Source organism: Lithobates pipiens, unplaced genomic scaffold, assembly GCF_037356315.1.
Source record: "Lithobates pipiens isolate NorthernLeopardFrog02 unplaced genomic scaffold, aLitPip1_a1.2 Scaffold_8, whole genome shotgun sequence".
Lineage (NCBI taxonomy): Eukaryota > Metazoa > Chordata > Amphibia > Anura > Ranidae > Lithobates > Lithobates pipiens.
Genome location: NW_027507903.1, coordinates 587,088,857 through 587,113,028, shown reverse-complemented (window position 1 = coordinate 587,113,028; position 24,172 = coordinate 587,088,857). Strand labels below are relative to the sequence as shown.

The 24,172-nt window shown below is 43.7% G+C and overlaps 1 protein-coding gene across 8 annotated transcripts in view; it reads left to right on the top strand.

Moving 5' to 3' along the window:
* CACNA1A (calcium voltage-gated channel subunit alpha1 A) overlaps nt 1-24,172 on the top strand; it is a 407,588-nt gene that overhangs the window by 353,895 nt on the left and 29,521 nt on the right. For 5 of the 8 annotated variants that reach the window (XM_077470422.1, XM_077470419.1, XM_077470421.1 and 2 more), the window contains exons 43-44: nt 13,072-13,110; nt 19,942-20,140. In XM_077470422.1, coding sequence (XP_077326548.1) covers nt 13,072-13,110; nt 19,942-20,140 — 238 coding nt within the window. The remainder of the gene's footprint in view (nt 1-13,071; nt 13,111-19,941; nt 20,141-24,172) is intronic. The other 3 variants (XM_077470424.1, XM_077470420.1, XM_077470425.1) reach the window with 2 other exon arrangements.

Here is a 24,172-nt window from a genome sequence, read left to right as displayed (position 1 = left end):
TTGAACCCAGTAAGGCTCTCTTAGGCCCCATACACACTATTAGATTTTCTGCAGATTTCTGTTTTCAGATTTACCAAAACCATATAATATGAGGTCAAACCTTAAGAGTTTCAATTTGTATGCAATTAGGCAGGCCCTTGCACTACATGCTTTGGTAAATCTGAAGACAAAAATCTGCAGAAAATCTAACAGTATGTATGGGGTTTTTACACTGCAGTGTTGTCACCCCAATAAGCTGCCTACTCCTAAGTAGGCTTGCAGGTGCCTATTTAGGCCCCTTTCACACTGGGGCGGGAGCGGCGTCGGTGGTAAAGCGGTGCTATTTTTAGTGCCGCTTTACCCTCGTTTTAGCGGCGGTATTTGGCCACTAGCGGGCGGTTTTAACCCCTGCTAGCACCCAAAAAAGGGTTAAAACCGCCTGCAAAGTGCCGCTGCAGCAGCGCTTTGCCGGCGGTATAGCTGTGCTGCCCCATTGATTTCAATGGGTAGGAGCGGTTTAGGAGCGGTGAATACACCGCTCCTTCAGCGCTCCAAAGATTCGGCTAGCAGGACTTTTTTCACTGTCCTGCTAGCGCACCGCTCCAGTGTGAAAGTCCTTTGGCTTTCACACTGGAGTGAAAGGGGCCGGATTTTTTCAGGCGTTATTCAGGGGCTATTTTTAGCACTGTAGCGCCTGAAAAACACCCCAGTGGGAAAGGGGCCTTAGGAGTAGGCAGCTTATTGGGATACAAGGAAAACCCTCACCAGTGAGGTTACAGCGAATCTAAACCCAAAAACAAACATTTATCATATTGCAGCTTACCAGTCCTTAAATGCAGTGGATGCATTTGTTTTCTTTTTTCATAATTGTTTCCTTTATTTTCACCTGGTGATATAGTATACGCCGTCCCTAGATGGCTAGGCTCACTCACTAAGGCATATACAATTTTGTACAATTTTCCTTTGGATTTACCAAAACATATACTTTAAGGTCAAACCTAAACACTTTTAATTTGTATGCAATCAGTCAGGCCTTTGCATTACATAGTTGAAGGTAAATCAAAAGAAAATTGTATAATGTATGGCCAGTCTAACCATGGAGGGAGCCTTGGTTGTCAGCCAGAATGGATTTCAAATATGTCTTCTTCTTTTCATCTCCATTACCAAGGGGGTGGTGGGATTAGCAGTGTGCATATGGAAAAGAACATTGTTTGTTTAGCTCAAGAAGTGACAAGGATTTTGCATTTCTGGCGAAATCAACAGATATTTCGATGCTTGCTGAAACTGTCCTTAGCCTGAAAAATGGAAACGAATGCAGCCAGCAAATCTAAGGAAAAGAAGAAAGAAATGGCTGCACATCCAGAACTCCCAATTGCCATTTATTGTTCACAAAGATAACACCAAAGACACCAAACTGAGGTCACGTAGATGCATTTCACACATACATCTTGTGCTTAATCATAATGATTAAGCACAAGATGTATGTGTGAAACGCGTCTACGTGACCTCAGTTTGGTGTCTTTGGTGTTATCTCTGTGAACAATAAAAGGGCAATCGGGAGTTCTGGATGTGCAGCCATTTCTTTCTTCTTTTCCAAGTTTCCCACGGAGGCGGGCCGGGGCTGGCACTCCATGAGATATTCCAACTAGTCTTGTTTCATACACCTAGAACAGCGGTTCCTTTTCATGTATACCCGCAAATCTAAGGACTGGTGCAATATAGGACCACATCTAAGGACTGCAATATATTATATTTTTTGATTTTGGTTTTAGATAGCGGGCTGGAGCTGGGAGATAAAGCAAGAAGTTTAGATCTATGGGTCACTCTCTGAATAAACAGTATATCGTAACAATGGGTGAAAATAAAAAAAAATAAAAAATGCAAATATAGCAAATTAAAGGGTCACCTATTTAATTGTAACTTTGTATTAGCTGTTTGACTGGAGTTCTGCTATGAAATACTATTAGCTATAATGAAAGGTTTCTGCATATCATGTGATTCCTTATTTTTGTACAATGTTAGAAATGCTACAATAAAAATACAATCCAGAATAATAGCGATTATTTCTAGTCTGTTTTACATGCTGGATAGATGGAGCTTCCGGTTCACTCCTGCATGAGCTGCATTGAACATATTTGACATTAAGGCAAAGCTTTGAAATCACGACCTTCCATAAACATAATAATAATCGCTACTCATTGCAAACACATGAATGTACATAAAAAGCATTGCATTCCATGGCTGCATGTACATCTTCTTAAGAAGTCGTACAAAAAATTTGATTATCAATACTTTACTATCATTGTACTTGGTTATAAAACTTTTTTCTTTTTTTTTTGTAACTTTACTGTTTCTTATAAAGCACTGATAGGACGCCAGTGGGGGTTTGGTCAGCATCAGAACGTAGCAAGGGTTCATTCACAATGGGCATTGCTCTAGTACAGGGATATGCAATTAGCGGACCTCCAGCTGTTGCAGAACTACAAGTCCCATGAGGCATAGCAAGACTCTGACAGCCACAAGCATGACACCCAGGGGCAGAGGCATGATGGGACTTGTAGTTTTGCAACAGCTGGAGGTCCGCTAATTGCAGATCCCTGCTCTAGTAGGACCTGTTCCTCACTATGCATTGCAGGGCATTATACAAAATGCCTGTATTGTGCATTCCAAGTAATTCAGTTAAAGCTGAACTCGGGGATAAGAAAACATTGTCTAAATACAAGAGGCATGTGTATTTTTCTTTCTTTATTTCAATTTTTTTTTTTAAATTTAAGATAACATGGCGGAGAGCCCAGAATCAGTTACAGTTTGCAAACAGTTAAGCCTCATACACACGATCGGTATTTTGGCAGGGAATTGTGTGATGAGACTGTTTGCCTAAAATCCGACCGTTAGTATGCTCCTTCAGACAATTGTTGTCCAACTTTCCGCTGGCAGACTAGTAAATATTCGGCAGACAACGGTCTGTTGTCAGATTTTCGTATCGTCTGTACACACAGTCCGTCACACAGAAGTCCAAAGTACAAACATGCATGCTCGGAATCAATGCTCATCAAACACGACATTAGCAGTAGTTGCCCAAAGGGGTGGCGCTCAAGAGCTGAAATTCCACGTAGTATTTCACTACGTTCGTATTTGTTGGCCGACAATTGTGTATCGTTTGTATGGAAGACTAGTTCCTGCCACACGCCCTTCGGACAAAAGTCTGATACTCTGTCGGCCAACAATCCGGCCGTGTGTACGAGGCTAAAGACTCCAAGGGGCGGGGCGGGGGGGGGGGGTCAGATACATGTAGAAACATTTGTGTTAATCATACATTACAGATATATAATACATCCAATCTGTCTTTTCTCGGCGGTCAGCATGGGTAGACTAGTTGTTGACCAGACTCCTGCCCAACTAGAGTTGCCACCTCATCCCTTTAAAACCGAACACATATTAATTACACAGGCTCTGTGGCTGATTAAGGATGTAATTAAACTCACTTGGTGCCTTATCTGCATAAAAATAGCCCCAGAGCCTGTGTAATTCATATGTGTTCAGATTTAAAGGGATAAGGTGGCAACCCTACGCCCAACTATAAAGTAGAGCATACATAGAAACCAAATGAATAAGAGAGTAAGGCTGGGTTCACACCATCGCCACATGCGGCTGACAGCAGGGGCCCGGTGCGTCCTGGTTCACCGTTTCAGGTCCGATTTCAGCCTGAATTTTTTTGGCTGAATTCAGACCTGAAACGGACCAAAAGACGCACAGGATGCCTGTGCAAATTGGCACCGGAGCTGCAGCGGAGATATATGAACCGGCCCCATAGAGAGCCAGTCAAAATCTCCTGCTATTGCGAATTGGATGCGGGGAACTCTGCATCCAATTCGCATTGGTGTGAACCCAGCCTCAGAGATGTAGGTGCACCAGCTAGCAGTGTCTCATACTCCTGAGAGTATGTGATATGTTCCAATAGAACCACGTGCACCTGAACTTTTGACATGTGTATTTTTAATTAATTCTTGGTGTGCTTCATGTATTTCTTCCATATCTGTGTCGTAATCCAGTGTGAAACTGTTTGTGTAGGAGCTTCCTATAATAGAGACCGGTCATTGCTGCTCTTTCTCCCCATGCATAGTGACTGTTTATTATCTGCCCCCTCCTGTAGTTTCCTGCAGGCAGCCTGTAGTCCCTCCCACTCTACTCTTTGTACAGGCTATGTAATAATGTCCCTACTATGTTCATAACCCCCTAGCCCCGACCGTACGCACATATGCGGCCTCGCCTTGAAGGGGTTATACCAGGGTGATGCCACCTGGAGACCCGATCCAGGATCTGGCAAATAGACAGTATTGAGAATCACAGTTTTTGGCGGTCTGAATACTTTTAAATGCAAAGGACCCCCCCCCCCCCCCCCCCCATCCCTCCATTAAGAGTACCTGTCACATGGGATGTTCATAAAAGTGGTCAGAGTTTTTTTATTTTATTTTTAACCACTTGCTTACTGGGCACTTAAACCCCCCTCAGTCCCAGACCAATTTTCAGCTTTCAGCGCTGATGCACTTTGAGTGACAATTGCGCGGGCATACAACACTGTACCCAAATGAATTTTTTATCATTTTTTTCCCACAAATAGAGCTTTCTTTTGGTGGTATTTAGTTACAGCTCGGAGTTTTATTTTTTGCTAAACAAACAAAAAAAGATGCAAAAAAAAAAATCATGTTTTAATAGTTTGTTATAAAATTTTGCAAACGGGTCATTTTTCTCCTTCATTGAAGTGCGCTGATTAGGCGGCACTGATAGGCTGCATTGGTGGGCACTGATGGGCTGCATTGGTGGGCACTGATGGGCTGCATTGGTGGGCACTGATAGGCTGCACTGGTGGGCACTGATAGGCATAGTTAAGGCGGCACTAATAGGCACAGATAAGGCGGCACCGATGGGCACAGATAAGGCGGCACTGATGGGCAAAGATGGGCACAGATAAGATGGCACGGATGGGTGGCACAGATAAGTGGCACGGATGGGTGGCACGGATGGGCACTGATAGGTACCACAGATAGATGGGACTGATGGGCACTGATAGGTGGCACTGATAGGTGGCTCTGATAGGTGGCACTGCTGGGCACTGATGGGCGGCACTGCTGGGCACTGATGGGCGGCACTGCTGGGCACTGATGGTCGGCACTGGGGTGCAGCACCTTTGAGGCAGATTTTGGGTGGCACTGTGGGTGGCACTGCTGGGTGGCACTGTGGGCACTGCTGGGTGGCACTGTGGGTACTGCTGGGTGGCACTGTGGGCACTATGGGCACTGCTGGGTGGCACTGACAGGGGGGCACTTACTTTATTTCAGGATGGCACTGCGGGTGGCAGGTGGGCACTGGCAGGGGGCAGGTGTCCGTTTAAATTGCTGGCCGTGATCGGGACTGATGTCCCGAACACGGCCGCCGGCGATCGGCTTTTTTTTTTTCTCCTCGCGCTGTCAGCGCGAGGAGGAATACTAGCCGATTACCGGCTCCGTTTTATCACATGATCAGCTGTCATTGGCTGACAGCTGATCACGTGATAAGGGGTCGGGATCGACCCCTTACACGGATCGGTGATCAGGCGAGTCTCACGGACTCGCCGATCACAGAGCGCGCCGCGCGCGCCCCTCAGGGGGCGCGCAGGCCGCTCGTAACCGGGACTACGTCAATAGACGTAGTCCCGAAAATGTGGGTCCGCGCTATTGCCGTCATTTTGCAATAGCGCGGATCCCAAGTGGTTAAAGGGCAAATGTAAAAAAAATTCAAAATAAAAACAAATAAATAAGAATTTTTTTTAAAGTGCCCCCCTCCCCGCATGCTCTCGCAGAAAAGAAAACGCATGCAGAATTTGCACCCGCATATGTAAACGGTGTTCAAATCACACGTGAGGTATCGCCACGATCGTCAGAGTGAGAGCAATAATTCTCACACCAGACTTCCTCTGTAACTCTAACCTGGTAACCAATGAAAAAAATCTAAAGTGTCGCCTATGGAGATTTTTAGGTACAATTGTTTGTCGCCATTCCACGGGTGTGCGCAATTTCAAAGCGTGACATGTTAGGTATCTATTTACTTGTAACATCCTATTTCACATTATACAAAATAATTGGGCTAACTTTACTGCTTAGTTTTTTTTAATTCATGAAAGTGTCTTTTTTCCCCAAACAATTGCGTTTGAAAGGCCGCTGCGCAAATACCGTGTTACATAAAATATTGCAACGATCGCCATTTTATTTTCTAGGGTCTCTGCTAAAATATATATATACATATATATATATATATATAATGTTTGGGGGTTCTAAGTAATTTTCCAGCAAAAAATACAGATTTTAAACAACAAATGTCAGAAATAGGTTTAGGCATGAAAGGGATAAGATAATAGCTGGGTTTGCAAAGCCTGTCGGTGCACAAAAGTGGATTTATACGTTTTTGCGCCCCGAGCTCAGCTTTTGAGTCTTTTAAAAATGGCAAGCAAGGTGCCTAAAATGCATGTGAATGCAAGTTAACATAATTTGTGTTAAACCAAATGTAATGGTGAGCTGTGCTAAAAAAACAAAAATTGTGCTAAAATGATTCCTAAATAAGTGAGATAATGAAAACAAACAAATACCTTAAGCTAAATGAGAAAATAAATCTCCATCAATTCATACAGTAAGGGGTCAACAACCCAAATAGGATAATAGTGAACATTGAATGGTATATAATAAAATAAATGATGTTATCGAAATTATTATAAAAGTTATAAATTAATTATATCATTAGTGCATAAGTGAAAAAAGCAAAAACCCAAAAAAAGGAAAAAACATAACAATGTCAGATCACGTGAAAAGACCCAACCTGAATAAACCAATCAGAAGAATCCTCAAATAAAAACAGGTGAATGACACAAAATATATATATATCCCTTATAAATACAGATTTATAAATACAGACTTAAAATCTAAAAGTGAAAACAGAAATAAATTCCGATAAATGTGAAAAAACAAAAAAGGAATAGAATATAGTCAATTAGAGTCCCAAGAAAAATATCGATCAACAAGTGGTAATGATTCGTCCAGAGTGAGAATGGAAAAATGACACCCACGTCACTTCGTGTATACAGGAGTCCAAAAAGCCACCTCCACCAGTGAAAAAAGGGTCCACTTACCAGAACTTGAGATCTCAGTGTTACATGAGATCAAAAGGGCAAATGTATGAATGGTCTGGATGAACCGTCACAGGACCACACCGGACTCTCATAAACGAAGAGAAATCAATATGTATCACAAAGACGAGCCGGCCGGCTCTCGGTTACCGCCCGCACTTCCAGGTCTGGCGTAGAACGCGGTGACGACAGCGCGCCGTACCTCCCTACTAGTTTCGTCACTAGACGTCTGGAAGTGAGAGGGAAGTGAGAGGAAATGTCTACAAAGTGAGGGGAATCCTCTGAGTTGTCAATGAAACCACAGGTAGAGCAGAAAAGAAATCCTTGGTTCCCCCATCCACACACTCAATGTGGATGGAGGAATCACCCCCACTCTGGTATTGTATTCTGACGGTAGGGAGACTTCACCCCCATTTGAAAACACTGATCAGCAATGCCAACTATAACCAGCGGCGCTGATCATGTGGAAATTTTCCAACAGGCTGGTTGTACAGAAATTGATTGGTAGATCAACTTCTGCACAACCAGCCTTCCCATACATGGTTCGAAATTCAGCTGGTCCCTGCCGAATAGGGGCTCCATCAAGGGCACACGGGTGCCGTCTCCCCTTTTCATTGCCGCTGTCACCCCCTTTTTCTGCGCCTGGCCCCTTTCAGGACGCCAGGCATGTGAATTACAGCAGCGGGGGTGTTTTGTTTTTTTAAGCACCTATTTAGAGCCAGAGCCTCTTATAGGCTTCAAAATAGGGTGGGCTCAGGGCGCAGAGCATTGTGCTCGGAGCCCACCCAGGTATGTTAGAAAAGAAAATGAATATTTGCTTTTCTAAAACGAAATCGTTTCTCTGCCAACCAGGAAACTCGGGTCTGATACCCGTTTCCTGGCTGAAAGAACAGGCCATCCTATTGGACACCCAGGAGGAGGAGGAGAAAGATGCATGGCGAAAGCCGCTGTGATACACAGTAGGAGGTAGAAAGAAAGCTGCCGCTCGCCGGACACACTGCCCGCCTGCTTTCTAGATGGGGCAAGTGCAGGGGGGGGGTTGTCGCTGACCGACTGGGAAGGCGGAAAACAAGAGAAAAACACCAGCCGCCACTGCTGCCGGACCAGCCGAATTTCAATCCATGTATGGCTGGCTTATGTTTGAGGGCAAGTTTTTTGATTTCCAATCACTTCTAATCATTCCTTAATCTATCCAAAAAGACAAAGCTCCACTCTATTAAAAGCAACTCTATAAACGGTGTGTGTGTGTGTATATATATATATATATATATATATATATACTGTATATACATACGCTATATTACCAAAAGCATTGGGACTCCTGCCTTTACACGCACATGACCCTTAATAGCAATCCCAATTTTAGTCCGCAGCCTACCCCAGAAGAGTTGAAGCTGTTATAGCTGCAAAGGGTGGGCCAACTCAATATTGAATCCTACAGACTAAGACTGGGGTGCCATTAAAGTTCGTGTGTGTAAAGGCAGGTGTCCCAATACTTTTGGTAATAGTGTGTGTGTATATATATATATATATATATATATATATATATATATATATACACACACACTGTATATACATACACTATATTACCAAAAGTATTGGGACACCTGCCTTTACACACACATGAACTTTAATATATATATATATATATATATATATATATATATATATATATACACATATATATACACACACGCATATATTATGTAAAATCTTTTATTTTACAAATAAGCATTTAACACATGTATTTATTTCACAACACTGGTGTCACAGAGCATAATGGGTTTGCTGAAGAGGGAGAGAACAGCAGAGGTTGCTTTCCTTTTCACTCTTCTATTATTTAAACTACTTATAGTTGTATTCTAACAGAGCAGTTAGGGCAGGGAAGATGGAGGAAAAGTTACTGCACTGACTTATCTGGTTCTGTGTGTAAATTTAATCTTGAGCTATTGAGCTTTGTAAACCATTTTTATTTTTACATTTTCAAGTCCTAACACAAGCCCTTTAATGGCAGAGGTACAAAGTGTTAAGGGAGACACCTACTGGTGGCTATAGTATGCTGATTACTGGAGCCGCACCATTAGTAGGTGGAGCGGGAACAGCAGGTTTGTGATAATTATGTATACATGTTACCCTGCTGTAGAAATCTATGCAAATCTGTTTTTGTAGAGCTTTACCTGCCACCCACAATCCTACCAGCACCTATTTTAGAAATCTTGTGTATTTGCAACCTACCCACAATCCTATCTAATACTTGCTTTTACCACTTCCATGTTACAAGAAACTGAGTGCTTTCTTCAAAGCAAACAAATAGATACTGTTCCATGTTTGGCTGACTTTCCCCTCCAATGCTCATAGGCTGGCCGTCTCATTTTTTCACCACTTCAGAGCTCTGTAAAAGTGATTGGGTGGATGTGAAGCCAACCTATCACTTTTACCTAAAAGTCGACCGCCAGCTGTTAAGATTGATGCCAATAGCAGCTGCAGCCATGACCGTGGTATAACAGATTCCTGTCCAGGATGTATATATACATGTATATATGCAGCTACACTGGATGTAAAGTGGTTAAAATGAACTCTCTCTTTAAATGGATCTTCACTCTGTCCTCTACCACATTTATTTTTTTCACCCATCACCTTTTTTTGCCAGCCCTGCACAAAAAGTACTTACATGCCCAGTGGATCCAGCGTTGTCCTGGGGAGATCTGCTTCTCTTCTTCCCCCAATCAGGCCCATCTTCTCTGGTGAAGTCATCGGAACGCTGCCGACTCTTCCTGGTTCAGCCGGCGGCTTTCCAATGACATACCGCTAGGCCCCGCCCCCTCCTATTTTCTCAATGAAAGTCTAATGCCGTGTACACACGATTGGAATTATGGTCGGAAAAAGGTCTAATGGTTTTCCTGACGGAATTCCGCTCAAGCTGTCTTGGCATACACACGGTCACACCAAATTCCAACAGCCAAGAACGTGGTGACGTACAACACGTATGACGGGGCTAGAAAAGGGAAGTTCAATACCCAGTAGCCAATAGCTTCCGTCTCGTTGTTGAATCTGAGCATGCGTGAGTTTTTGCGCGTCGGAATTGCATACACGCGATCGGAATTTCCGATAGAAAGTTTTTCCATCGGGAAAATTGAGAATATGCTCTCATATTTTTGCTGGCGGGAATTCGGCCAGCTAAATTCCGATGGAGCATACACATGGTCCCATTTTACGATGAAAAGCTCTCATCGGTCTTTTGCTGGCCGAAATTCCGATCGTGTGTACACGGAATAAGCCTACTGGGCTATGTGACATACATACACCAGGGGGCAGAACGGGCAACGTACAAGTCAATCTTAACAATTATGTAAAAGCACATTTCCAGGAAACCTTGAACACCAGTTACTTTCAGCTAGGACATGTGAACTTGGAGAAGTTTATATACTGCTCCTGCTTCCAAACTCTCTGAACAAAGGGCCGGTTTACTGTCCTTCAGACTTCAGGAGGACCGGACTGTGGCCATAGGAAGTAGAAAAGGTCCCGACATCAGTGAGAAAAAAACAATACCCCATATTTGGTGTCAGTGAGAGGAATCAAACCCCATCATTGGGCCCCATTGTTGGTTTTTCTCGGAGTAATTGTGCCCCATCATTGGTGTCATTAGGAGAAACTGTTCCCCATTGTTGGTATCATTGGGTGGAATTGTGCCTGTTCATTAGTGTTAGTGAGAGATTTGTGTTCCTTCATTGTTGTCAGTGGGGTGAATTATGCCCCATCATCAGTGCTGGGACCAGGCCATTTGGTTCCCCTGGGCAAAGATGGTAACCCCCCCCCCCCCCCCGTTTTTAAGAATCAATATCGTTTCACAACAAGAATATACTTATTATTATTATATTAAGGGACACTCTGATGGGCACCTTTTATGTTAAGGGGCACTCTGATGGGCACATTTTATTTTAATGGGCACTCTGATGGGGACATTTTATTTTAAGGGGCATGCTGATGGGTATATTTTTAATGTGCACGCTGCTGGGCACATTTTATGTTAAGGGGCACTCTGATGGGCACAACAAAATGTGTCCATCAGTGTGCCCCTGAACATAAAATAAGGGTCACGCTGATGGGCACCTTTTATGTTAAGGGGCACACTGATGGACAAATTTTATTTTAAGGGGCACGCTGATGGGTATATTTTTAATGTGCACGCTGATGGGAACATTTTATGTTAAGGGGCACTCTGATGGGCACAACAAAATGTGTCCATCAGTGTGCCCCTTAAGAAAACATGCCCATCAGTGTGCACATTAAAAATATACCCATCAGCGTGCCCCTTAAAATAAAACTTGTCCATGAGAGTGCCTCTTAACCTTTAACAAAATATGCCCAGCAGTGTGCACAATAAAAATATGCCCATTAGTGATCACTAGTTAACATGTGGCCCACATACCTTGAATGCAGGAGGGCACAACTGAAATACCGAAGGGGCGGAAGCTGCGAGATATGGAGAGCCAGGACCCCAAGAACCGCGAGTAGCAGGGGGGCAGGGTGCAGGGCATGCACATGGTGTCACGCCCCTACTTGCGGCCCGTGAGTGTGATCTGGTCTTCCCTCAACTCCGAGACCTGCGGGGAGGAGCAGGGGCGGGCGCACACACGCAGCATCACTGGTTTCTGGGGAAACCCGCGGTCCCAGCAAACTGGTGACGGCTGTTTTAGAAGGACACTTCACTGCGCCCCCCCCCCCCACCCCTAATAAATTGTACCACCCAGGGCATCCACCCTTCCGCCCCCCCACCCCCTTGTACCGACTCTGCCCATCATTTGTATCATTGGATGAAATAGTGCCTCAAGGGCCAGATAAAAGCAAGCAAAGGGCCGCATCTGGCCCCCGGGCCGCAGTTTGGAGACCACTGCTCTAGAACTTCATCTGATTTCACAGCTCCTCCCACTTGTGTTAGCCATTATAGGGCGTTTCACTCCATTTGTTGGAAATTTTATTTGCTTCAAAAGATATTAAAAAGAATTCAACCACAGGAGTGAGATTCCGTTGCAGATGAGGGCAGAGAGAAGCCTATGGATGATTCGGTTAGCCGGCATGTTCAAGAGTTCGCCACATTGAAATATCAGTTTTCAGTTTATTCAGATTTTTTTTGAGCCGATGCTTGTCACTATTTCCCTATTTTCCATCCCGCACAGCATTTTTCATTTGCTTTCATCTGTGTTACTTAAAGCAGATCTAAACCCTCGCATCCTTTACAAGCCAAGGAAGTTACCAGTTTATGCTGGCCATACATTATACAATTTTCTTCTATAGATTTCCTTTTAGATTTACCAAAACCAGATAATATGAGGTCAAATCTAAACACTTTCAATTTGTGTGCAATCAGGCAAGCCCTTGTACTACACAGTTGAAGGTAAATCTAAAGGAAATTGAATAAGAAAATTGTATGGTGTATGGCCAGCTTTAGCCCATGTTTGATCTTCCATTGCCATGGAAGTGCACATGTGATCGGGTATGGCACCCGCTGTTTGATGGCTTGACCGTTTGGCTGAGAGCAGAATCAGCCGTGGCAATCATCATTCATGCCATGCATTGATTAGAACTGTTTTGGGAAACAGTTCAGATGGATGGGTTTAATTCTGCTTCAAGGTGGTGTCCAGCCTGTAAACCTGTATTTTCAGTCACCTGGAACTTGTAGGAACAAGCTGCGCTGTTGTAACACGTCTTCCTCTTGTGGTTATTATGTTGTGTCAGCTCCGTGTAGTCATTTTCCTCCAGAATGGACATGTTGAAATGAAAGTGTTTGGGTCTAACTGCTGTTAACTTGTGTTCTTTCTCTCTGTGTCTCCCCCTGCTGTCTGTCCTTCTGTCCCTCTCCCCATGGTGTCTGTACATCCTGTGAATTCTCCCTTCCTCTTGTTTCTCTTTCTCCTCTCTGTCTTGTCTTGCTGTAGCAGCGAAGGAAAACCCGACCCAGAGGGAGTAATCTCAGTGTATGTAACACCTCTACACCACGCTCCAACACTCTCTCCTATCTTCTCTCTGTCCATCTATGACTTTTGTTGACACCCCATGTTTCTCTATCTACACTGTCATTATGTTTTCTTCCTGTCTTTCTACTGTTTGTTCCTCTTTTAAAACATCATTAGATTACCTGCACTGCCTTACAAAGGATATCCTGGGGGTAGGGTTGCCACCTGTCCGGGATTCACCCAGACAGTCCGGGTTTTAAAGCATGTGTACGGGTTTCAGGCAGACTGAAACCCGGACACATTATTCAGACTGGGCTGTGGCTCCCCAAGTAACCAATATAGTCACGCACAAATCTGTTGCCATCCGGGAGGTGTAGGCTGCTGTCTAGGGGCAGGTTCGGCATCACTGGGAGGGGGGCAGGGCAATGATGTCAACCAGAGCAATTTGGCCACACCCACTGTTCGCTGCGGCATGCTATGCGCACCGAATTACGACTCTCCTTGGGGGCACCCAAAGGTATTCCAGGCTGCTAAAGTGTTCAGGTTTGGCTTGAAGAGAAGGTGGCAACCCTACCTTGGGGCTAAGGCTGGTGAAATCTCTGTGCAGGAGTTCCTATCACCACCCCTGGCAACAGCCAGTGCATAGGGATTGTGTGCTCCTTGACAGATTTTTCACTTAGATTTCACAGAAAGCTGAAGTGAGAACTCTATGGCTAGCAAAGTCAGGAACTCTAACCCAAAGCCAGTGGGTGTTTCAAAGTTATTCAGTAGAATCCACCCATATCTGGTGCAGTAGAAAGCTTATGGCAGCCTCAATACATGGGTACTGTTTGATGGGGATAACATAAAGGAATTACAAAAGTTACTTTAAAGTGATTCTGTGGTTAGAATATATATACACTATATTGGCAAAAGTATTGGGACGCCTGCCTTTAAACACACATGAACTTTAATGGCATCCCAGTCTTAGTCTGTTGGGTTCAATATTGAGTTGGCCCACCCTTTGCAGATATAACAGCTTCAACTCTCCTGGGAAGGCCGACCACAAGGTTTAGGAGTGTGTCTATGGGAATGTTTGACTATTCTTCCAGAGGTACATTTGTGAGGTCAGGCACTGATGTTGGAAGAGAAGGCCTGGCTCGCAGTCTTTGCTCTAGTTCATCCAAAAGGTGTTTTGTCAGGTTGAGATCAGGACTCTGTGCAGGCCATCCAAGTTCCTCCACCCAATCTTGCTCATCCATATCTTTATGGACCTTGCTTTGTGCACTGGCCCAAATCATTTGGTGGAGGGGGGGGGGGGGGGGGGGTTATAATGTGGGGTTGCTTTTCATGGGTTGGGCTTGGCTCCTTAGTTCTAGTGACTGGAACTCTTTAGGCGTCAGCATACCAAGACATTTTGGACAATTTCACACTCCAAACTTTGTTAGAACAGTTTAGGGATGGCCCCTTCCTGTTCCAACATGACTGTGCACCAGTGCAGAAAGCAAGGTCCATAAAGACATGGATGAGTAAATTTGGGGTGGAGGAACTACACTGGTCTGCACAGAGTCCTGACCTCAACCCGACAGAACACCTTTGGGATAAATTAAAGCGGAGACTGCAAGCCGGGTCTTCCCGTCCCCATCAGCGCCTGAGCTCACAAATGCACTTCTGGAAGAATGGTCAAACATTCCCATAGACACACTCCTAAACCTTTTGGACAGCCTTCCAAAAAGAGTTGAAGCTGTTATAGCTGCAAAGGGTGGGCCTACGCAATATTGAACCCTACAGACTAAGACTGGGATGCCATTAAAGTTCATGTGCATGTAAAGGCATACGTCCCAATACTTTTGACAATATAGAGTATTGGGACGCCTGCCTTTACACACAAGGGAATATCCTCTGCTGTAACGGGAAAGAGGAGATTGCTGGCTGCTGAGATGGTAGCGTGGCTAAGTTAAAGTGCTGTTTTTAGCCCCCTAGACCTAAGCAAGTATTTACCTGCGCATGCGTGTCCATGAAAGGCAGCTGAATGCACAAATTTACATCAACAAACACATGTGTCTCTATGATATGTGCATTCTTGTACATACATAAACAAAGGATTGGCCATTTTCATACAAATTTGAAGCTTAATTTTCAGGCAGTATATACAGTAAATAAATAAATATAAATATATATATATATATATATATATATACGCACACACTATATTACCAAAAGTATTGGGATGCCTGCCTTTACACACACACATGAACTTTAATGGCATCCCAGTCTTAGTCCGTAGGGTTCAATATTGCATTGGCCAAACCTTTGCAGCTATAACAGCTTTAACTCTGTGAGGTCAGACACTGATGTGGACGAGAAGACTTGGCCTGCAGTCTCCGCTGTAATTCATCCAAAAGGTGTTCTATTTGAAGTCAGGACTCTGTGCAGGCCAGTCAAGTTCCTCCACCCCAAACTCACTCATCCATGTCTTTATGGACCTTACTTTGTGCACTGGTGCGCAGTCATGTTGGAACAAGAAGGGGTCATCCCCAAACTATTCCCACAAATTTGGGAGCATGAAATTGTCCAAAATGTCTTGGTATGCTGACGCCTTAGAAGTTCCATTCACTGGAACTTAGGGGCCAAACCCAACCCCTGAAAAAAAAAAACCCACACCATAATCCCCCCTCCACCAAATGATTTGGACCAGTGTAAAAAGCAAGGTCCATTAAGACATGAATGTGCAATTTTGGAGTGGAGGAACTTGACTGACCTACACAGAGTCCTGACCTCAACCCAATTAACACCTTTGGGTTTAATTAGAGCAAAAACTGAGAGCCAGGCTTTCTCGTTTACATCAGTGCCTGACCTCACAAATGCGCTTCTGAAAAAATAGTCAAACATTCCCATAGACACACTCCTAAACCTTGTGGACAGCCTTCCCAGAAGAGTTGAAGCTGTTATAGCTGCAAAGGGTGGGCCAACTCACTATTGAACCCTACAGACTAAGACTGGAATGCCATTAAAGTTTATGTGCGTGTAAAGCCTCAATACTTTTGGTAATATAATATATATATATATATATATATATATATATATATATATATATATATATACCTGAAAAATGAAGCTTCGAATTGATGAACATTGCCATTCGTTTGTTTATGCATGCACAAGAATGCACATAACATAGACACATATGTATTTTCATGTAAATTTGTGCATTCAGCTGCCTTTCATGGACACGTATGTACAAATGAAATGCTTGCTTAGGTCTAGGGGGCTGAAAAAAAGCACTTTAACTTACCCAATCCACCATCCTAGAAGCCAGCAATCTCATCTGCCCCTTTATGGCAGAGGATTGTCCCTTGGCATCCTCACATCCAGTGCAGTGCTGTGGGCTGTGCAATGGCCCTGATGGCATTAATGGAGCTGTGACCACGGAAGGATATGAAAGAAGAGGCTGTGGGGCTGTTTTTTTGCAGCTCCCTACACCTTAAAAAAGCATTTAACTCTTGTAGTGTTGGGGCAGCCACATGCAAGGAAGCATTTTTTCTTTCCCTGAAGTCCTCTTTTAAAATGTACCTCTCTGATAGCACACTCCAACCAATCTGTACTGAAGAGATACCAATGCCTGAAAAATATTAAGAATCCAACACTTCTGACAGAGTATTGGATGCCTGGTAGCCTCCTGCATTCAGTAATTCTATCGACTGGCCTATATGTCAATACTGCATCAACAGGAACCACAACACTTATACGAGGACATGTTGCATTCTGAAGATTCTTCAGGCAGCAGTATCTCTAAAGTGACCTTTGATATTCCCTATGACTTTCCATTTAACAGTACCTGTAAACAGAGGCTGTTGTAGTCTGCTGAAATTGCTCTTTTTCAGTAATCCATAGAAAGCAGCTGTGAAAAATCTGTGTAAAAATTGGCTTTACCCTTAAAAACAGAACATAGGTTGGTAGTGAAGTCTGCCAAGGTACAATTACATTACCTCACCTTTTCCGAATGGCCGTAACTGTCTTTTTCTATTTGCTGTGCTGTAAGTCAGCAGTAAAAAGTAATTCCAGTCACTTGGGAAAGGGGGGTGATGTAATTGCATCTGTGCAAACTTTATAGACTTCAGACTTCTGAAGGTAAATTCATTTTAGGGTAAGGCAATTTAAACTAAAACTTAAGTTTTATTTACAGATGGTAATCCTTTTTAAATCAGTTATATACTGTATATATTGCGAAATATATGACAATTCTTTCCAAATCAGCCGTATATAAGCAAGTGGATATACTGTGGATACCCACTTGCTTCGGTAGACATTGATTTTAGGCCTTCTAGCACTTTCTAATACTTGGATTGAGAGCCTGCCATTACTATAATGACATGCCTAGTCTTGGGGATCTATTTATAAAACATTTGTTGCACAAATGTCTGAAACATTCACGCAAGCTGAACTAAATGTCACTGTATGTTTTCTAATAGATTAACGCCTGTATTATCAGCACCATCTAGTGGCCAAAATGCGGTATCGTTTTCTGAAACGCCTCAATGAGAGCATTTTGGGCACTAGATGAAAATGAGGATACAGGGTTAATCTATTTGAAAACATACCGTGAAACTTAGTTCAATTTGCTTGAATGCTTTTGACATTCGTACAAAGAATGTTTTAGGGTTGTAGTAAGAAAAGTTGCATCCTTTTTTTGTGTGTGATATGTTAGCAATGATTAAAACCCCATCAACAAAGATTAAACCCCTTATTTTTAATGGGAGTCTAGTAACCTACACGCACCCCCCCATGCACCCCGCCTCACAAAGCACACAGGAACAGAGCTGAGGCTGTCAACACACAAACTGTGTGCTGGAGATCCCTCCCCTGACACCTTTTTTCTCTTGGTGTCAGAAAAACTTGTCAGAAGTCATTTATGTTGATGGCAGAGGAACAAAGCAACAGACAGAAATTACACTAAAGCCGCCTATTTTCTTTCCTGAAACACTAATGCCCTGTACACACGGTCGGACATTCCGACCACAAAATCCATCAGATTTTTTTCCCACAGATTTTGGCCGAAACTTGTGTTGCATACACACAGTCGCACAAAGTTGTCGGAATTTCCGATCGTTCGGAACGAGGTGACGTCAAACACATACGTCGGGACTATAAATGGGCCAGTAGCCAATAGCTTTCGTCTCTTGGTTTATTCTGGGCATGCGTGGCACTTTGTCTGTCGGAACTGTCTACACATTTATGTGATCGGATTTTGTTGTCGGAAAATTTTAGATCCAGCTCTCAAACTTTGTGTGTCGGAGAATCCGACGGAAAAAGTCCGATGGAGCCCACACACGGTCGGATTTTCCGACAATATGATCCGATCGCACATTTTCCGTCGGAAAGTCTGACCGTGTGTACAGGGCATAACTGTGTTGATGGGGGAATCCCTCCTGCGGAGCTATTGTGTTCTCCTGACAGTGGGGTGGCGGGGGGGGTTATCCTGGCCATGAGAACCCACAATGACTATTGCCAGCAGCTACAGCCACTGGCAATAATGACAAATCCAACAGGCTGCTTGTACCCAAGTTGACTGATAGATCAACTTGGGTTGAATCAGCCTGGCCATACATGGTTCGAATCTAAGCTGGTCCCTGCTGAACTGGACGAGATTCAAACCGCCTATGGCCTGCTTTAATGCTATTAAATGAGACAAGTACACACTATAGAAGGATATGTCTTGCTCATATTTCATGTCTGAGATTTACAACCACTTTAAAGAACATGAGGTGCTAGGAATTGGCAATCCCAGTGCATAAGCACATTGAGCTTGGATCTTCACAGTTGATGTAGCTATACCAAAAAAGCATTTACACTTTGCAATTCTTCTTTGACCTAAAATATTTGTATTTTTATGAAAAAAATATTAAGGCTACATAACTACCCAAATATTTTTGAAGCAGCCAAACTGCATTAATACCTGTTGACACTGGGGGATCAAAGGTGTCCGTAGTGAACCTACATGTAACCTAGAGTTAGGTTGTAATAAACGTTGAAGGCTTTGGTGGACACAGCATGACCACTTTGATGGCCTTTACACATTGCTAATATAAGCTTCCCTCAATAAAAATATGTTTCTTGCAGCTCTCCTTAAAACACATTGTTTAACGTGTTACGTGACCTTTGTACAATACAACTGGGCTTCATATATCCAAGAGTCCAAAGAATGTACTGTCATGGTTGGCCCATAGCAACCAATCAGATTGAAACATGCACTGCTAAATGAAATGATGAAGAAGAAAAAAGAAAATCTAAGTGGATGCAACGGGGACATACAGACAGTTCCTTTTAAAAAAATAAATAAAATGCTGCTTATAAATGAGTCTACAAAACGGACCTGGATTGAATAGTATGATTTGGGAAAAATGGTTTGCTGCTAGGTAGTATTTTTTTTTCTTCAATGACAATGAGTCCAGTAACTAGCTTTGTTGGTACAATAAAGGAAAAGTAAAATTAATTTTGAGTTTTGAATAAAAAATTAAAGATAGCTGTGATTTAGTTTAAAAGCTAAACAAAAAACAACCAGTATTCATTAGGAATATGTGGGCCACCTTTAACCAATACATGGGTACCTTATCATCCTTGGAATAGGACTGTTGTACTGCATGTCCAGATAATGTTTCGAACCTTCTGCGAACAGTGCCAAACTGTGTCTTCAAGCTGCAGGCAAGTAGTTGTGGCCTGCCTCGTGCTGGCTGATAAAGAATGATGACCAGTATGGGACAGACCCCAACTACCTGTCTGCTACTTCACACGTTATAGCTAAAGCCAGTGGAATTAATGTTTAACGATTGACTGGTGTGCTGGTGTTACCATAGCTGTGTATCGATCTTGCAGACCATTGTGGATGGAAGTCCCATGAAACGTTCAGCCTCTATGCTTGGTCATTCTCGGTCTAAAGGCATCCGACTAAATGAATACTCATTGGAGAGGGTCACGCCTGATGAAGGCCCTCGCCATGGGCAGCAGCGCAGAAGAGAAAGGCGGCATCAAGTGTCTGAGAGATCCCTAACACGCTATGTGGATCTAGAATCAGGTAAGTAAAAAACTGAAGATATTCTAAACATCTTTAAAATAATACTTTTGCTATTATTCTGTTATCTGCATTGAAATTTTTAGTGGTATCTTACCGGTTACTGTAAGTGTAACGAGCATATTTTTATTGTCTTATTGTGAAAGTTAAGATATACTCTTCATGTGATTTACACAACCAATCTAAGAAAATACAGTTTCCAAGTGGCTCATCTTACAACTGGTTTCTCATACTTTTCAGAAATAATACTCTTTATATTCCAAACTTTTTAAATTAAAGTTTCAAGTACCAAACAGGCTTCCTTGTCACGGAAGAAAATAACAAAATAGACACGTTAAGGACAGTGAAGGCACATTACATCAATATGGAAAAGTCTCAAACATGATCCCAATAAGGGTATACACATGAGAATCGATAGGCAAGTTAAATGGTAAGGTTACATATAGGATCAAGTAATAGTGAATTAAAAGTACAAAATTGTTTCACATCCGACAGTGTTAATATACTAAGTGACTATAATAAATAGCATGTAAATATAATAGGTGGAAATGTCACCAGAAGAAAAGAAGGGAGAGAGAAGAGGTAAAGCATCACTGAGGGAATCTCCTGGAGCACACACATTTCGAGTATTGGTGAGATTAGATGACAATTTATCGTTAATCATTATCCAGTACAGTTTTTGCATAATATATTCAAAAGATACAGTGCCTTGAAAAAGTATTCATGCCCCTTAACATTTTCCACATTTTGTCATGTTACAACCAAAAACATAAATGTATTTTTATGTGATAGACCAACACAAAGTGGCACATAATTGTGAAGTGGAAGGAAAATGATGAATGGTTTTCCAAATTTTTACAAATAAATATGTGAAAAGTGTGGTGTGCGTTTGTATTCAACCCCCCTGAGTCAATACTTCGTAGAACCACCTTTTGCTGCAATTACAGCTGTGAGTCTTTTTGGGGATGCCTCTACCAGCTTTGCACATCTAGAGAGTGACATTTTTGCCCGTTCTCTGCAAAATAGCTCAAGCTCTTGGACGGAGAGCGTCTGTGAACAGCAATTTTCAAGTCTTGCCACAGATTCTCAATTGGATTTAGGTCTGGGCTTTGATGGGCCATTCTAACACATGAATATGCTCTAGCCAATTCCATTGTAGCTCTGGCTGTATGTTTAGGGTCATTGTCCTGCTGGAAGGTGAACCACCCTCCAGTCTCAAGTCTTTTGCAATTGTCCAAGGTTTTCTTTTAAGATTGCCCTGCATTTGGCTCCATCCATCTTCCCTTTCAACTCTGACCAGCTTCCCTGTCTCTACTGAAGAAAAGCATCCCCACAACATGATGCTGCCACCAACATGTTTCACGGTGGGGATGGTGTGTTCAGGGTGATGTGCAGTGTTAGTTTTCTGCCACACATAGCATTTTTACTTTTAGGCCAAAAAGGTACATTTTGGTCTCATCTGACCAGAGCACCTTCCGTTTGTTATGTCCCCCACATGGCTTCTTGCAAACTGCAAATGGGACTTCTTCTGGCTTTCTTTCAACAATGGCTTTCTTCTTGCCACTCTTCCATAAAGGCCAGATTTGTGGAGTGTATGACTAATAGTTGTCCTGTGGACAGATTCTCCCACCTGAGCTGTGGATCTCTGCAGCTCCTCCAGAGTTACCATGAGCTTCTTGGCTGCTTCTCTGATAAATGCTCTCCTTGCCCAGCCTGTCAGTTTAGGTGGACGACCATGTATAGTTGCATAGTTAGTAAGGTTGAATAAAGACACCAGTCCATCCAGTTCAACCTGAGTGAGTGTCTACAATTGTCCCTATCCCTGTACATTGCACACTCACATCGGTCCCCATTCATATACTAGGGCCAATTTGGGACAGAAGCCAATTAACCTACCTGCATGTCTTTGGAGTGTGGGAGGAAACCGGAGTACCGGGAGGAAACCCACGCAGGCACAGGGAGAACACGCAAACTCCAGGCAGGTAGTGTCGTGGTTGGGATGCAAACCAGCGACCCTTTTTACTGCTAGGTGAGAGTGCTAACCACTACACCACTGTGCCGCCCTGTCTTGATAGGTTTGCAGTTGTGCTCTTTTCTTTCATTTTTGGATGATGTATTGAACAGTGCTCCGTGAGACCTAACCTGCTTTAAACTTGTCCACAACTTTATCCCTGACCTGTCTGAAGTGTTCCGTGGCCTTCGTGATGTTTTATGTTCACTAAGGTTCTCTCACAAACCTCTTAGGTCTTCGCAGAACAGCTGTATTCATACTGAGATTAAATTACACACAGGTGGTCTCTATTTACTAATTAGGTAACTTCTGAAGGCAATTGGTTCCACTAGATTTTAGATAGAGGCATTGGAGAAAAAGGGGCTGAATACAAAGGCACGGCACACTTGCATGGCTATGACTTTAGTAAGAATGTTAAGGTCGCAACTTCTCCCGACCAGCCCAGGATGCCAGGTGGTCCTAGCAACCAATCACCAGCTTGTTAATAAAAAAGATAACTCTGGCAGCTCCCCTAGAACTGTTCTGCCTCCCGATCTCCACTTGTGTAAAGTCGAAGAACGAAGCTAGAACACTGGAGTGTGTGTGTGTTTGGGGAGAGGGGGTGATGTGAAGGGGACAGAGAACACTACTGGGCCCCCCAATAGTGTTCTCTATCCCCTTCACATCAACCCCAAGAAGCAAGAAGCCATGGCAGAGGAGGCAGCTTTTAGGTTGGGGGCAAAGGACACTGCTATGGGGGGACACAGAACACTACTTTAGGGGTGAGGACACTGCTATTGGGTGGGCAGAGGGAACCACTGTTAGAGGGGTGATGGTAAGGGGGGCAGAGGACACTACTGTGTGAGGGGGCAAAGGGCATAGGACACTACTGTGGCGGGGGAGCAGAGGACACTGCTATTGGTTGCACAGGACACTGCTATGGTGGAGCACAGGACACTACTGTGAGGGGGGGGGGGCAGAGGGCACTACTGTTGGGTGTAATGCGAAGGGGACACTGCTTTGGGGGCCACAGGACACTGCTGTGGGGGAAGGGCAGAGGAAACTGCTATGAAAGGGGCAGAGGACACTACTGTCGGGGGATGTGAAAAGGGCAGAGGACACTACTATAGGGGGGCAGAGGACACTACTGTGTGTGGGGGGCAGAGGACACTACTGTGTGTGGGGGGGGGCAGAGGACACTGCCTTGGGGGGAACAGGATGCTACTGTGGGGGGGACACTAATTTACGGGGGCATAGGACTCTTCTATTGGGGAGTGATGGGAAGGGGCAGAGGACACTAATGTTTGAGGGGACAAAGGGCATAGGACACTACTGTGGCGGGGGGGAGGGGGCTGGCAGAGGACACTACTGTTGGGGGCCAGAGTACATTACTTTGGGGAGGATGTGAAGGGGCACAGGACACTACTATGCGAGGCGGTTATGTGAAGGGGAGCAGAGAACATTCCTGTGGGGGGGGGGGGGGGGGGGGCAGAGGGCACTGCTGGGGGAACAGAGAATACTACTGTGGGAGGTGATGTAAATGGGGGCAGAGGACACTACTGTAACACACTATGTGTTCTTTATGCCATCTTTTGGGGGCTTGATAATTAATTTGTTTAAAAGGAAAAGGGCGCTGTACCCCAAGGATCTTTGATCTCTTCCATGTTGTTCAGGTAGATCTCCACCTCTCAAAGATTGTCTACCCCTGCTTTAAAGAATGGTCCAAATTGCTCCAGCAGGGGAAAAAAAAAATTCTCCCTGATCTCCCAGGAGGCAATCGGATATTTGCTGGATCAATAATCTCTGTTGTTATTACTTTTATATGTTAATATTCAGTTATATTTTTGCATTTAGAAATTCATCTAGAAGTCTTTTGCCGCGTTAATAAACTCTGACGGTTTTTCCGACGGAGTTCCGCTGAAACTGACTTGCCTACACGCGATCACACCAATCGTTTAGAACGTGGTGATGTACAAAACGTACGATAGGACTAGAAAAAGGAAGTTCAATAGCCAGTAGCTAATAGCTTCCCTTGTGTCCTTTTT